Source organism: Pagrus major, chromosome 23 (assembly GCF_040436345.1).
Source record: "Pagrus major chromosome 23, Pma_NU_1.0".
In the NCBI taxonomy this organism is placed as follows: Eukaryota; Metazoa; Chordata; class Actinopteri; order Spariformes; family Sparidae; genus Pagrus; species Pagrus major.
In genome coordinates this window covers 10,842,256-10,858,392 of record NC_133237.1, presented here as the reverse complement: position 1 = coordinate 10,858,392, position 16,137 = coordinate 10,842,256, and the positions used below count along the sequence as shown (strand labels likewise).

At 41.8% G+C, this 16,137-nt stretch overlaps 1 protein-coding gene across 1 annotated transcript in view; it reads left to right on the top strand.

The window, feature by feature from the left end:
• The window catches only part of cacna1ha (calcium channel, voltage-dependent, T type, alpha 1H subunit a), a 168,892-nt gene that overhangs the window by 136,220 nt on the left and 16,535 nt on the right, over nt 1-16,137 (top strand). The window contains exons 13-27 of the mRNA XM_073494100.1: nt 2,619-2,770; nt 3,285-3,470; nt 3,558-3,675; nt 5,727-5,882; nt 6,751-6,838; nt 6,993-7,276; nt 8,497-8,856; nt 10,307-10,410; nt 10,725-10,848; nt 11,106-11,174; nt 11,308-11,492; nt 12,146-12,272; nt 12,739-12,864; nt 13,156-13,245; nt 14,136-14,349. Of these exons, the coding sequence (XP_073350201.1) occupies nt 2,619-2,770; nt 3,285-3,470; nt 3,558-3,675; nt 5,727-5,882; nt 6,751-6,838; nt 6,993-7,276; nt 8,497-8,856; nt 10,307-10,410; nt 10,725-10,848; nt 11,106-11,174; nt 11,308-11,492; nt 12,146-12,272; nt 12,739-12,864; nt 13,156-13,245; nt 14,136-14,349 (2,383 nt within the window). The remainder of the gene's footprint in view (nt 1-2,618; nt 2,771-3,284; nt 3,471-3,557; nt 3,676-5,726; nt 5,883-6,750; nt 6,839-6,992; nt 7,277-8,496; nt 8,857-10,306; nt 10,411-10,724; nt 10,849-11,105; nt 11,175-11,307; nt 11,493-12,145; nt 12,273-12,738; nt 12,865-13,155; nt 13,246-14,135; nt 14,350-16,137) is intronic.

Below are 16,137 nucleotides of genomic sequence, written 5' to 3'. Positions count from 1 at the left end.
TGCGCCAGAAGGTAATGAAAGTGCCACTAGTCCAGTGTTAAATAATAATGTCCATGAGTCTACTATATTATGACTGCTTAAGACAGCAAAGTTAGCTGTTATAAAGCTTTTTTGCAGTGCTATAAAGTTTTTCCTGTGCTGGCAGGACAGTGAAAAACACAATTTGAAAAAACAAGAAGAGCCAACAACTATATTCTTTACTTTTTTTAAAATGTGCCGTTGTTTTCCTCACCGTGCACATTCAGCACACCAGCACGAGTCCCCTGACGTTACTTCCGCACCCTTTTAATTTTGCACTGGCATTTTTTTCTTTATGACTGTCCCGATTAACTCAATAGCTCATCAGCTGAAAATAGTAAAGATACAAAAACAGAGATGTTGCGTGCTTTACATTACAAGACTGCACTATAATGTAGGCATACTCCACATACAGCAACCCAGTTTGTAAGTGAGGTCACAAATATACCAGCTGTAGCAGTCATCATCTTTCAACTGCTATCAAATCAGTGGATTGGCATGGGCCTTTTCCCTCACCTTGTGTCACAGTTGAAAAGGCCAAGCTGTTGTCTTTAGTATTCACAGCATAAAATTCAAAACATAATCAGTTCAACTTATCATTTGCTAACAACAAATGCTCAAATATCCTCAAAACTGGAAAATATACAAAACCCAGAGATCCAGGATGTGACACTCAACTCAACATGTAACTTTTCCAGTGTTGGAGGAAGTATTCAGATCATTTCCTCAAGTAAAAAGAAGCGACACCGCACTATAAAATACTTTATTACAACTGAAAGTTCTGCAATATGTTGTCAAAGAAAAAGTACAGAAGCAACAGCAACAACATATAGTCAAAGCATCAAAAGTGAAAGTAGTTGTAATGCTAAATGGACCTTGTCAGATGGATCATTGACATGTAAATGTTGCTCAAATACTTGTCAAGATGGAACAACTTTAAACTGCTTCATAAAGTGCTGGGTACGTTATATATAATATAAAAATAAACTAGATGCATTGTATGAAAAATCAAGCAACTACAGTTTAATGTATTTGAGTAAAGGTACATCACTTACCTAAAATGTGATGTAGAAGTTTAGATGGCATAAAATGGAAATACTCATGTAAAGAGCTTCAGAAATGTACTTAAATACTGTACTTGAGTAAAAAACCTGGCTTTCCATCAGTGGGAGACACTAACCCCTTCTTTGTTTGAAAGGTGGCTCTAAAAAGTTAGTAGCTCGCTGCACTCATGGGAGCTCTGTGTTTCTGTGTGTTTGAGTTGGAGTGAGGTGAGGAGTGCTGTGTAGTTTGGCGCCCTCTATCTGTGATCCTGATCCTCAGTCGTGCTTCAGCAGAAGCATCATAAAAGTTGTGATTTTAATCAAAATGTGTTATTATATGCCTGTATTTCATATTATTTGTGTTTGATTAGGCACATTTTAACCATCATACACATCAGTGGAAATCATGATAATATTTGATTTTGAATAATGAAGTGAATGTTTGGACTTCACTCTGATGTACTTGTATGATTGTGAAAGAGAAATCCTCATTCATCATTTGACATTTTTATATGCATAACATGTTCTAAAATTTCCAACAACACTAAACACATAAATTAACAATGGAGGATTCTGCAGGGTGCTGATAGTGCACAATAACCCAGGCTGAAGGTTAACCCCTCTCTCTGGTAGCAGCAGGCCGTCTGGGATTTTATATATTAATCTCGTCTCTGTGTTTATTGGTCTAGAATATGGTCTGCCTGCCATTCAAAATAGGCTTCAGGCCTATTTCTTGTTGATCCCCACATGAAAGGAATCACAATTAGTTTTAATGAAACTGCCATGCATGACATGGGAATAAAGTCACAGGCTGAGGGGCTTTACAGACTGCAAGGCTCACCAGAGAGGGTACGAATTTATGGTTTAGAATAATTCTGGTGTCTAGGGATCATAATGAATCATTATTTGTGAATGCACAGAGCTCGTCAGCATTGAATCATGATACAAATTAGGAAAAGTAAAACAATTTTAGAGAGCTTTATTTTTATTACAGCAGATAATGTTCATTGTAAATTTATTTAGTTAGATGGGCATCAAAACTTAATTTGTGCCATTTAATGGAACATTTAAAGGTTTCATTTACTTGGCCACATGAGAAACACGCAATAGGAAGTCAGAGCGAGTAATAGGTTTGAACCTAAGTCACAACTTTTGATCCGAATCAGCACTGATGCAGCTCAAGCAAACCGTTTCCATCATGAAAAGTTGAGGAAGTGGCCACATAATGCTGTTAGCGGTGCACAAAACTGCTGCGTTTTCCATAAATGACTTGACTACATGCTTTATGGGAGGGCTTCAGTCACATCAGCTGGATCACTGAGTGTGCTGTTAGGTAAGTGGAGTGGATCAGCACTGATGGATTGGTGCTGTTGGTCCCATTTGATTGATTGGGCCTGACTGCTGCTCTGAACTTGATTGATAATGTCTCGGCTCAGGGCACCAGAAGGGTTTTACTACTCTGATAATCGATTGGAGATATTAACTTACTTTCTTTCTTTCTTTCTTTCTTTCTTTCTTTCTTTCTTTCTTTCTTTCTTTCTTTCTTCTCTCCCACAGCCTGAGGAGTTGACTGATGTGTTAGAGATCAGTAACATCGTTTTCACTAGCATGTTTGTCCTGGAGATGGGCTTCATGCTGCTGGCCTTTGGCTTGTTTGGATACATCAGGAACCCTTACAACATATTCGACAGCATCATTGTCATCATCAGGTAATTTTCATCCATGCAGCCTGATTTTTATTCTTTTACAATTCCATGCAAAGACAGTGAAACTGTGGCTCTCACCAAAGTAGATTTCACACACCAGAGCTCGGATTTTGAGCGACCCCCTGTTCTTATTTCTTCTCCTGCATGTCACTCATTGGCTTTAGAGTGTCAGGTTTACTGCAGCAGGATCCATTTTTACAATAGCTAAGATTGACACGCTCATGATGGATCACACAGAAGCAGCTTTACTTGCTGCTGCAGCATATTCTTGATCCTGTCGGGAGTGGAGGTTTTCTGTGTGGCTGTCATTTAGTTTGATAGAGCTCATATTGGATCAGGGGAGCTTTTGATATGTGTGGCACTGAAGTGGAATTACCCTCATAATTACTCTGAATTTACTCCAACTGCATCCCCTCAGAACAAAATGTGTAACATACTGTAATGTGCAAATACAACCTCCAGCTTTGAAGAGACTCAATGATGTTTTAATACAAATTTGGGTGTTTGCGGTTCTCAGTGTGTGGGAGATAATCGGTCAAGCAGACGGTGGGCTTTCGGTCCTGAGAACATTTCGTCTGCTGCGGGTTCTGAAGCTGGTCCGCTTCCTGCCCGCCCTGAGGAGACAGCTGGTGGTGCTGATGAAGACCATGGACAATGTGGCCACATTCTGCATGCTGCTGATGCTTTTCATCTTTACTTTTAGGTAGGCACACATGCACCACACATGCGCACACAAATCTATCCAAATGATTTTCAAAAAATGGTGATTGCATTTCCTTATTTTCCACAGTATACTGGGCATGCATCTGTTTGGCTGTAAATTCAGTCTCAAGACGGAGAACGGAGACACCATCCCTGACCGCAAGAACTTTGACACTCTGCTCTGGGCCATCGTCACTGTATTCCAGGTTAGCTTTCAAATAATACCGATACTGTTTAAGGGTTTGCTGGCTGTAACACACAGCCTGCTGCTTTGCTTCTGAAGTTTTTTTCTTGTGTAACCAATAATAATTGTTTTATTTATTAATGGTCTTTACCTTAGTCACAGAAAATGAAAATGTTACAGCGGACAAGTGTTGCTTTTAAGAAATATGCTTGCAAGTTGCCCACTGGCGTATGTGAACTTGCACTATATAAACCTATACAGCTAAGATATTAGGCTGCCAGTCATGCATGTATCATTTGAAAAACCTTTTTTTTTTTTTAACTCAGCAGTGAGTAAGATACGAAGGGTTCATTTATTTTTTAAAATCATGTTTTTTATTTTTGCACTCCCGAAAATATCGATCAAACTGGTGCTGGGTTGTTTTGATAAGATCTCCCTTTTTTGTTAATTTTCCTAAATCATGTCTTTTATCGTGTATTGAAAGGGAATATCAATCAAACCGGTGTTGGTTTATTAATTGTGAGGATGCAATTCATTTGTTTTTACAAATCAACTCTTCATATGTTACTGGCTTCCCTTCAAAAGCTCAGCCCACTCGTACTCCTTACTGGGCCTTACTACAACAGCATGAACGTCAATGGAAGTATATTACAGTAGGACAAATGGCAGCTGTGGCATCACGTTCTTCACACAGCATACTTGTAAGAGATAAAGTGGGAGGTGAGGTGTGATAGTGTGTGTACATTTGTATCCCAACATATCCCAAATTTGAATGCAAAACTCAGCCTAGAGTGTGCTTATGTGTAATAATTAAAGCCTCACTAAAGTATATTTTCTTGCTATTAATGCAGTACTTAATATTAGTACATGCAGCTAAATTACTTCTGATTGCAGGTAAAACATTATTTATTCCTAATAAAAGTATCACAGAGAAATGTTTAAATATTGACATCAAAGTTAAATATCAACTTTTAAAAGAAAGAAATAATCATAAATAGACTCTCATAAGGTGAAATAATGGGTACAGACAGCTCCACTGCAGGGTCTGGAGGTCCCCTCTTTGATAGGTTGACATCATTATATATCATATTTGTAATAATATTATTGGAAAAGACATTAAAAGTATTGATCATAAACATAGGTCCACACTTGGTGTAGAATGAGAGTCCACTGGTGGTAATATAAGAGTGTATGCATGTATTTGTGTGTGTGCCAAGTTCTGCTCATCAGTCAAATTTTAGTGCTGCAAAATGTGAAATCCTGCTTATGCACATCCTCTTCCACTATTATTTCTATTTTTTGCTCTCCCTATGTGGAGATATTGTTCAATCGCTCCAGATAGGTTGTCCTCCTTTCTACACTGGATGCGTCAGCACAAAGGTAGAAGACAGAAGGCAGCGGACTGTCTCACTTTGCTGTGTGTGTAGGAGTAAGATGCTGAAAAAGCATTTTAGACCAGAACTGACTGTCATGTGAAGGTGGTACACACTCTATATACTCACCACTATAGTTTTCTGGGGAGTAGCTGCGGCACACACAGACCTGTGCACGCATGCATACGTACACGCACGCGGACATTACAGTGAATTGCCTTCCTGCCACAGCGTTTTATGAGTGGGCAGAGACGGAGTGAGATTTCATGCTGCATCATGAAGAGCGTCCTACTTAAATGCTTTCATCACTCACATTGATTCAGGCACACACAGACACACACACACACACAAACACGCCCACATACACTTTGCATGTCAACTTATAGTAATCCCATGTGCATGAGGTTGAGGTATTGTGGCAGGATGGCAATAAAAGTAGCTCACTACTGGGTTTTATAAAGCTTATAGAGCCCATAAGAGCTGTACAAGCCAATAATGCTCAATTTCCTGCCCTCCTTTCACATTTGTGTGTCTCTTTCTGTGCCATCTTTGTTTTAATCTCTGTGCCTTTTCCTTCCTTTCTCCCATGTCTTCATGTCTGTGGACCTCTATTTTTTTTTTTTAAAATTACAACAGTCTACTCCGCCTCCATCCCCTTATTTATGACTAAAACTCTGTCTGTGTTTCACTCAATCTATAGATTCTTACCCAGGAGGACTGGAATGTGGTGTTGTATAACGGCATGGCCTCCACCTCTCCGTGGGCAGCTCTCTACTTTGTCGCTCTCATGACATTTGGCAACTATGTGCTCTTCAATTTACTTGTTGCCATCTTGGTTGAGGGCTTCCAGGCCGAGGTGAGTGATATTTTTTTCTTTTGATGTAAAGTTAATGTTAGGGCAGCGTAGTATTCTGGTCGCATATTTTTATGTTGTTTTCATTTTCCACTAACTGGCAAAAAACAGGGATACCACGTGATGCCAACGCTGTTATACTATTGCACCAGTGGTACAGTGGAACTCAGCCGTTAAGATTTACAGTATTTGCTCTTCCACTTCCCCTTTGCTGGCATCTGGTTGGCATTTTCTTATCATTTCAAGTCACTGAAGGCTTACCCTTTTAGACATTTCCTAAAGCAAAACTCTCAAAAACTCCTTTGCATGTCTGTTTCACTTAACTCCAACCATTCAACACAACTAATTCCTCAGAAAAGTTGGTTTACTACAATTTAGGCTCTAATATCAGGGGAACACCGTGAAGATTAATGTCTAATTCTCATCAACATCTCTCATCCACAACTGTGTTCATGCTGCATGGAGGGCCGTCTCTTCTATGCTTTTAATTAATTCCCAGTGGAGCCATTTGAGGGCCACGGGTCCGGACTCTCAATTACCAAAGTGTCACATTGTGCAAGGCACCACTGCTTTTAAAGGGAATGAGAGAGTGACAATTATAACCAGTTCCTAACACGCCCACTGATTGTTATAGATCATCAATTCTTCCTCATCCAACCCTGTTATCATGTTCACCCCAGGAGCACAGCGAGGATCCAGCCACAAAAATCATCTCTGAGCACTGAATGCAGCACACTTCCATGTGCCTGCACTCTGTTTCTTCATCAAAAAGAATAAGCATCTGTTATTTTCTCTAACTGTAACTGATGGTAGGAAAATGTGAAAGAAATTCCCCCCAAAAATGCTTATTATTTGCCTGCATGTGTTTTAGGGTGATGCTAATCGGTCAGAGTCGGATGATGAGAAGAAATCAGACAACTCTGAGGAGGACGAGAAGGTTGAACAGCTCAGAGACAATGGTGGGTTAAATGACAGAGAAGACATTTAGTTCAATTCAGATTGTGTTGATTTTCTTCTTGCTTTGATTGTTAAATGACTGACTATTTACAAATGCCAAAATAACTGAATAAAGACACAATGATGATGATAATGACTATTTCTCCTCCTCCACAGAGCTAAAAATGTATTCTCTGATGATGACCGCCAACGGTCATGTTGACCCTCGTGGCACGATGGCTCCTCCTATAATAATGCGCACGGCCGCCACGCCCATGCCCACACCGAAGAGCTCCCTGGGACCTGAGTCTATCCTCGGAGACGACCTCATATACAGAGAGGGGGTGCCTCAGTACAGCGAGGTGGGTCTGGGCTTTTCTGAGGCAGGCATCAGTCACTCAGAGTCTCGTCGTGGAAGCGCCACTTCCATCGAGCCCATCGCCTACGACCAGCGTTCTCTGGTGAGTTGGATCAATCACGCTGTGGAATAATGGAAACTGTTTATCAGTCCATTCACAGACCAGGATGTTGGCATAATATACATATGACCCACTTACTTAGCCGAAGCCATGGTGAAGAGCAGACGTATGAGACAAGTCACCCAGTGACTTAGGTCCCATGAGGTAACACTGGAATAAATCACAGTCTTTAAATGTTTCAATCTACGGGAGCAGAAAATCAGTCAGAGCCATTACCATGAAGGACGTCTTAATTCCCTCAGACTAAGAAGGAGCTATCCTTACATAATTCTGTTATTACATAAGGAATGTTTTACTTTTTCTTCATTTCATTCATCAGCTCTTTATTAGTCATTAAGAAGCGCTTATCAATGCCTTCTTCTGCATGACCATATTCTGCAACTACCAGGCCATTAACTAAGAGGTTTCTCTCAACGACCTCCTGTTACTGCTTCTTGATAGTAAGTAAGGAAGTTGCTGTACATGATTCCGATCTAAATTTGCTGCACAAATAGTCCCTCCCTTAGTAACTCTTGGTTTATTTCTTATGTAACTAAATTTGATCGAGTAGCCAACTGGCATTTGAACAGGCTGAGACAAAATTCTTGAAAATGTAGCAATCCATCACAGAAGTTTCTTGCTCATACCTTGTCTAGACTGAATGTCTCTCTGAACCCCTGTGGAAAATATCCCAAGAAAGAAGCCTTTGTCTTGAACAAAAAGAAGAAACTGGCACCAAAAGTTTGACAGCAGAGTAGACCAGGAATCCTTAAACTTGCTGTCAAAGTCAAACAGAGTGCTGAAGGAATGAGTCCTAAAACCACAGAACAAGGAAACTCATCTACTCATTACTACTGTACTTGCAACTTTCCAATGTGTAGATTGATCAATGTAAGTGTGTATGATATAGTTTAGTAGGAAGCTCAGCGGGGATGATGCTTCAGTCAATCGAACATGCTGTAGTTCATCTATAGCTTTAACGTTAGCTTATTACTTCTGGCAACTGCATTTATGCTTAAAAATAAATGTGTCAGTATCGCACAGAGCCACAGAGCTTACTTTCTGCAGTAATCCACAATTAAAGAGAATAAGGAGTCAGGGTGATGCTAACTTCCCTGTTAGCCTACAAAAAGAAGAGATTGAAACATCATTACATTGTATCATCATTAACTTTTGAAGTATTGCTTTTACTTTAGCTTACCCCGTATTTCCCGTCTCTCCAGAGCCTCTCAAGTCCCGGCCGGCGCTCCCCTCTTCCTCCCCGCTCGTGGGGCAGCCGTCGCTCCAGCTGGAACAGCCTGGGAAGAGCCCCGAGCCTGAAGAGGCGAGACACAAGCGGTGAGAGGGAGAGCCTGCTGTCTGGGGAGGGAGGCGAGGAGGAGGACGGCGGGGAGGACAAGGGGGAGGCTGGGGGGAATAACAGACTGCGGCCGGAGCCCCTGGAGCTGCTGCAGGCGTCGACTCTCTGCCCTTCCATAATAACCGAATACAGTGACTGTAACGGGAGGACCCTGACCTATGACCCCAATGTGACCTCCGACCCCAAGGACGACTCCTCGCCTGAGGACGACACGGATGATGACGTAAGTTAGAGTCTTCTGAAATAACATTTAGAAGAGCGGGCGTCCTTTAGTGGTTTTTCAAAGCCATGTATCATCAGTGTTTTACATACGCAGGAAGACATTTGTGGGTTTTTAAAGGCCTGGTGACAAGTTCGCTGAGCGGTTGAGCCTCAGTGGTTTTGCTCTTTTATGTAAATTCTTAATCTCTTAATCTGCCCTCTCTGACTCTCGTTACACTTGTTTCTGTTTTTCCTCTTTGTCTCTGTCTTCTTACCCATTTCTTCTTCGTCTTCTTTGCCCTTCTGTCTGTCTCTTACTTGGAGACACTGTATTGTCTGTGTTTTGTGTTCACACTGCGAGGCCTAGAGAGACACCAACTGACATGCTCTAATTGATTGGCTTAGGCAGTAATTGTTTTCTCAGTGGATACAAAACAATTTGTGCATGTGCAGATGAGTGTTTTCATTCATTTGTGTGTGTGTGTGTGTGTGTGTGTGTGTGTGTGTGTGTGTGTGTGTGTGTGTGTGTGTGTGTGTGTGTGAGAAGCGGAGAAGGCTGTACACCGTGGTGGTTTTGGATGACCTCTGTTGCGACAGTCTTGATGGATTTATTGGCTCCAAATAAGGTTTACACAGCCATGAAATCCACTAAAACAGAAGGCCTCTCCATGGACACACAGAATATGGGAGGCTTAAAACTCTACCAGTGTGTGTGTGTGTGTGTGTGTGTGTGTGTGTGTGTGTGTGTGTGTGTGTGTGTGAGACGTGCCAGCTTCGATTCGTGTATCTGTTTGTGGTTCTCTGTGTGTGTCTATGACAGGGATTATGCATTTCAGCTGCAAGTACTACATCTAGGCAGCAGGTTCAACTTCACGTTTGGGCACACACAGCTTGACACGCCCAGTCGCACACGCACACACACACACACACACACACCAGCACTGTTCTGCCAAATAAGCAGCGTCTGAGGGGCTTGACTTTGGGCTGTTTTTAATTACAATCCTGAAGCACAGAAGCTGCACACCTAGCTTTCTAATGTTTGTTTTATTAGAAACTTTAATGAGTTTTACAACACTTTCTACAAGCTTAGTTGGCCTGTTACGGTCCAATTACTTCCATCTCTACTTATGCAGAACTACACTTGTTTGTTGTGCCCCCATAGATTTAAGTATGGAAGGGCTAACAGCAGCAGCAATGTGGAAACTCAGATATGACAAAGTGTTATTTTTCAGGGCCTTTTATAATTTAATTGGGCAAGTAAATTCCTCCTTAGTCTGACTGTCGATGCTGTCAAATATACTTTCTGTTCTTTGACAGCAAAGATTAAGATCTCATAAAACTGCAACCCTACTGCACCGGGGAGGTATTGATGTTTATGCCGCTAGCACAGGTTGTTGATGGTGTAACAAAAAGTAATGATTCAATTGTTGCTGTCTGTGATAATGCTGATGTTTGACCTCTCACCTCTGCAGAGCTCTGTGTGCTACTGGATGAAAAAAGAGCTCAATAACATGAAGCCCCGCTGGTGCAAAGAACACGAAGACTGGACGCTGTATTTGTTCTCTCCAGAGAGCCGGTGAGCCCCCCACTTCCCTCACACACACACACACACACACACACACACACACACACACACACACACACACACACACACACACACACACACAAAATGCCATTATCAATCTGCATGGGTCTAGTTTCAGCTGGCCCACTTACTCCCTTTTACCTCTTCCCTCTTCTTTATTTAATTACCATGGTCCCCCTCTCTCATTTTTCTTCTCTTTATTGCTTTCCCACTGCTAATTGTGTGGTCAATAGTTTTAACCGACCGCAGACGTTTTATAGATGACTCTATCTCACTCACTCGTGTGTTTGTGTGTGTTGTTTTAGATGCCGCGCGTGGTGCCAAAGTGTGATCTCTCACAAATTGTTCGACCACGTGGTCCTGGTTTTCATCTTCCTGAACTGCATCACCATCGCTCTGGAAAGACCTGATATACAGTCTCAAAGCACGGTGAGACACACACACACACACACACACGCAAACAATAACTCAGTGTTTCCCACACGTATATTCTACTTGCTCTCCTACTTGATTTCCAGAGATTTCCGCTGAATTACTGTTCATGTTTGTCTTTTTTTCATTACTCTTTAAAACTTAACAGGCTTATTGTATAAAGCAGCTTAAAGAGAACATGTGCTCTTGTGAATTCCTGGTCATGGAGAGTGTTTCTTCATACGTTCTTACATTCATCTAACTCTCTTCTTTAGGAGCGAAAGTTTCTGAGTGTGTCCAACTACGTTTTCACTGTGATCTTCCTGGCAGAGATGGCCATTAAGGTAAACATCACACGACAGGCGCTGTATTTGCTAGTTCCTTTATTTTTTTTCACTCTGCATCGATAACATCCAAGTTCAAGGTCTGATTTGTAGCTCAAGTGATGTTTTAATAATTACATTATGGTTTCACCAGGTTGTAGCTCTCGGTTTCTGCTTTGGGAAGCAGACGTACCTCCAGTCCAGCTGGAACGTTCTGGATGGTGTGTTGGTGTTCGTATCTCTGGTCGACATTCTGGTCTCTCTGGCCTACACTGGTGGAAACAGGATCCTGGGCATCCTCAGAGTCCTACGCCTGCTTCGAACACTACGCCCACTGAGGTGAATAGTGTCTTTGTGTGTGTGTGTGTGTGTGTGTGTGTGTGTGTGTGTAGACTGCAAAAAGGAAAGCTAAAATTTGAGAAATAAACACTGATTACTCAAAGGTCTTATATTGTATAAAGGGAGATTCCCATGTTTTTTTTTTGTATTAAAGCAATTTGTTTGCGGTGCTTTATAGATACTGTGAAGTGTTGAAACACTGAAATGCACACAGCCCAAATTTAGACACTTCCTTTAAACGAGCCTTCAGGACTTCCACAAGGTTATGATGTTGCAACTATACCGTCGCCGGATCAGCTTGACCCCCAGGCAGGGTCGTGATTCTAAAAAACACCAGCAAACACTGTGGGCGGTGCCTGCTCAGGCCTGTGAGAGCTGACCAATCAGAAGAGACTAGGTTTTTCAGGAGGAGGAGGTGAATAGAGGGGCTGCAACAGCGGACAGCATGAGAGAAATAATGTATTATTTGAACATTAAAGGAAAGTATGAACCTGGTGATGCGCATATTAAAGGGCCTCAGTGAAAAGTTAGTCGGCCCTGGTGAGTTTTCAAAGGTTTGAAATGAAATGCTGCTTTTTAGATGAAATTACTTGAGATAAGACTTGCTACAGCACAGTAACAAACATCTGTATGTCTCAATTTGTGTTTTCCAGGGTGATCAGCCGAGCCCCGGGATTGAAGCTGGTTGTGGAGACGCTCATCACCTCTCTCAGACCCATCGGGAACATTGTGCTTATCTGCTGCGCCTTCTTCATCGTCTTTGGCATCTTGGGCGTGCAGGTAGTTTACATTCACACGCAATAACTCATTCCACAACACAGACATGTAAGCCATGTAGCGATCCAATGCACACATTGTGTTTATGCCTCTGTAAATACCAGAGGAGAAAGCCTTTTACCCTTTGAAGCTTAAATGTCAGTCTTGAGCAGCTGCATATGTGATTGTGGCTTGAGGAGGGATAGGAAGTGTCTTGAATAGCCAATGGGACAAGAAGCTTTTGTTCTTGATGAGTGTCGTTTTTTGAACAAAAATGACAATTAGGAAATGTGTGAAAAGGACAACATGACCCCGAAGCCAGCTTTTAGCTGAGCACTCTGATAAGAATGTGCTCTATTAAAGTCCTTTTAGTCCTGGCATTAGTGGTTGGCTGTGGAAAAAGCTGCAAGCTCCGGTGCAGTTGAGATAATGTGTAAATGGCAGCCGAGTAGCCCTGCAGACCTCTCTCTCTCTGTCTGTCTTTCTGTAGCTGTTCAAAGGGAAGTTCTACCACTGTGAAGGTCTGGACACGAAAAACATCACCAACAAGTCCGACTGTCTGCAGGCCAGCTACCGCTGGATACGGAGGAAGTACAACTTTGACAACCTCGTTCAGGTGCGGGTTATTGGACTGAGAAAGGAAGACTGTTGTTCAGACTGACGCAGTCTCCAAAACAAATGACTCACTAAAAAACAGCTACTAAACTCACTTATCTTGCCTCATTTTAAAGGTCCAGTGTCTGATTTAGTGCGATCTGTTGGCAATGATGATTCATTTACTTTACATTAATTTTCCTAAAATCAATATCGATGCAATTCTCATAGTTACATCTGTCTGGGTGTAATAATATTAGGAGCAGGGAAATCTCTTGTGTTCTGACTTATTTCTTTCTTGTTTCCAATCCAGGCTCTGATGTCTTTGTTTGTGCTGTCCTGTAAGGACGGCTGGGTCAACATCATGTACGACGGGCTGGATGCGGTGGGAGTGGACCAACAGGTAACGATGCGAGGAATGTGCCGGGCCGTCGTGCAAAACTGGTGTTGAATATTTATTGATGGGGCGGCATCAGCTACATAAAACCTGATGTGTTTCCACTTCTGTGTGTATTGTAACGTATTTCACCCCTCACTGACACTCATCTCTCCTCTGACGATATGGAACATGAGATACATCAAAAACTGCGATTGATGCTGTTAATTTTATTGTCTAAGTACCTACTCCCTGCTCAGTACTTATTCAGTATCACCAGCAATAAAACAGTACTGACTTGACTTGGCTTGATATATTTGAACTGTAAGGCATGTTAGAGAACACTGGCATGCTAATCTCCATTCTAAGTTTTGAAATCAACAAATACCTGCCTTAAAAACAGCCTAACGACAGGTCTTAGTTGTAGAATTTGAGTAGGAGTTAACGATTAAGTGAATATTTCTTTGAAGGAATAAGAAATGTTAAATGGCAGTGGTGTATTATAACAAATTGTAAGTGAGAGTTCATGAAGGAATTTCAGGAAGCTTCAGTTCAGATGAGGCTGTCCTCAGATCCAGGCCTGTCTCCGGTGTAATGTGCTGACATATTGTAATCTAGTCATATCTCATCACTCATCATAAAATAGAAACCAAAGGATTAAAGCCTTTATTTATGATATCATCGAGGGGAATCATTAAACCGCTGAAATTATCCTTTTGATTTCTGGAAAGGTTACCCAAGGATTTTCAGAGAATTTCCATTGGCATTGTAGGATGTGATAAGAGACTGTGAGGCTTTACACCGGCAGTGTGGCATTTGGGTTTTACGTCAGCTGAAACCAGATGAAAAAGTCCAACATAGGTGTTTGAACATAAACTATCGAAAGCCTAATCTTTTCCACTATATCCTCCGCTCAGCCTGTCAGGAACCACAACCCCTGGATGCTGCTCTACTTCATCTCCTTCCTGCTCATCGTCAGCTTCTTCGTCCTCAACATGTTCGTTGGCGTCGTCGTGGAGAACTTCCACAAGTGCCGGCAGGACCAGGAGGAGGAGGAGGCCCGCTTACGGGAAGAGAAGAGGCTCAAAATGATAGAGAAAAAGCGCAGGAGTAAGGAGAATGGAGGGGCTGGTCGGTAGTCTATTTTTCTGAGCACTGCCTGCTTTCAGAGCCTGAACAAAAAGAGAAAGGAATGACAGAGAGAGAGAAAACAGGGAAACATATTCAGACTCTAACATAAAGAGAAAAAAAGAGGGAGAGTTTGAAAGACTGGCTAGCTCACGCAATCAGTGGTTGATCACTGACAGAAGGCGTCGGCTACGCCAGTCTGACGCATGTAAGTGCATGACTGCAGCCCTCCCCCAACCCTCCCCTAACACTGCATGGGAAACTTTTGAAACCGGGCCAACTTAACCAACCTCTACATTAGTATTAACCTGTCTAATAATTCTATGCTCACTCTTTAAACAATAGACTGCCACCACTGTAGTGTAAAAAATGAGCAATAATACAGTATCCAATATCCTCAAACGATCTCCTCTAACACCAAATCTTGTTTTAATACCATCCCTAAGTTGATTTTTATTATAATTTCATTACTGTTGGAGAAAACCTTTGCAGCGCCTTTCTGCATGTGAAGCTAATCGAGGTTGACGCTTTCCTCCATGTGCCTCGGGAAATTTTGCTAGCAAAATTTGGATTGGTGAAATGCCAATGCCCCCTTCCCTTCCTCCGAGTGCATGTACAACCCTGAGGCATCTCTCGACACAGGTAGAAGAAGGACATTTCCTCTAAACGTGCTTTGACTGGCAGACTCAGAAACATAGCAGGCGTTTTGGCTGCTATACCTGTAAATACCTTGGGTAATAGAGCTATAAGACCATGTTAAAGGGACAATTCATCCCAAAATACAATAATACATATTTTTCTTCTTTCGTGTAGTGCTATTCATCCATCTATATAGTTTTTGTGTGAGTTGCCGACTTTTGGAGATATCAGTCGTAGAGATGTCTGCCTTCTTTCGGATACCATGGAGCTAGGTACTCCTAGAAAAAAAACATTTGAAAAACTTTCTACTAAACTTCAACTGTATCACAGAGCAGGAGGAAGCGTGGATCTACTCATGGATGAGAGGCTAGCTAACTAAGCTAGCTAACACTACAGTTCAGCCGAGAAAGGCTCCCTAATGTTTACATCCTGCGCTGTCACACGCACGAGCCTCTCATTAGCTTGCTTAGTTAGCTAGTTAAGTTAGCTAGGAGGGCGCCTTATGTTTACATCCTGCGCTGTCATCAGGTGTAGATGCACGCTTCCATATATTTTCAACATGAAACTGCTCACAACAAGGTCTGTGGGTTATCTTGAGCAGCCAGTTCAAGATTTCTGGATAGAGTCCGTTGTTGAGTTTTTCAAATTTATAATTTCTCTATGAGTAATTTCCAAAACTCGACAACACACACCAAAACAATCTAGATTGATAAATAGTACTGCAGGTGAGAGGAAAAATATGTATTTTTGATTGTGGGGTGAACTGTCCCTTTAGTTAAATACAGATTGTAGAAAACATAAGCACATGTTGGCAGAAACGTCATAAACACACCACCTATTGCAAGAATGAGTCCAAATACTTGCAGTACAAACCAGTAGTTTGTAAGGACTTCTTCTTCTTTTATTGTAATAACATGCTGAGCTAAAAAAAAGAGAAAACTGGTATGAAAATGTATTTTATTGGCATACATCGAAGACAACCACCATTTGGCCACAGCACAAAATTATGTCCAACTACCCGCCACATCAGCAGCAGAATGGACATTAGCAGGCAGTATATGGTGTGAGCAGAGCGCCGCTCTTTTCATCATGTGTTAGTTCTCACTGGTCTAAAACTGCTAAAGGTCCAGACAAGTGCTACCTAATCAGCTG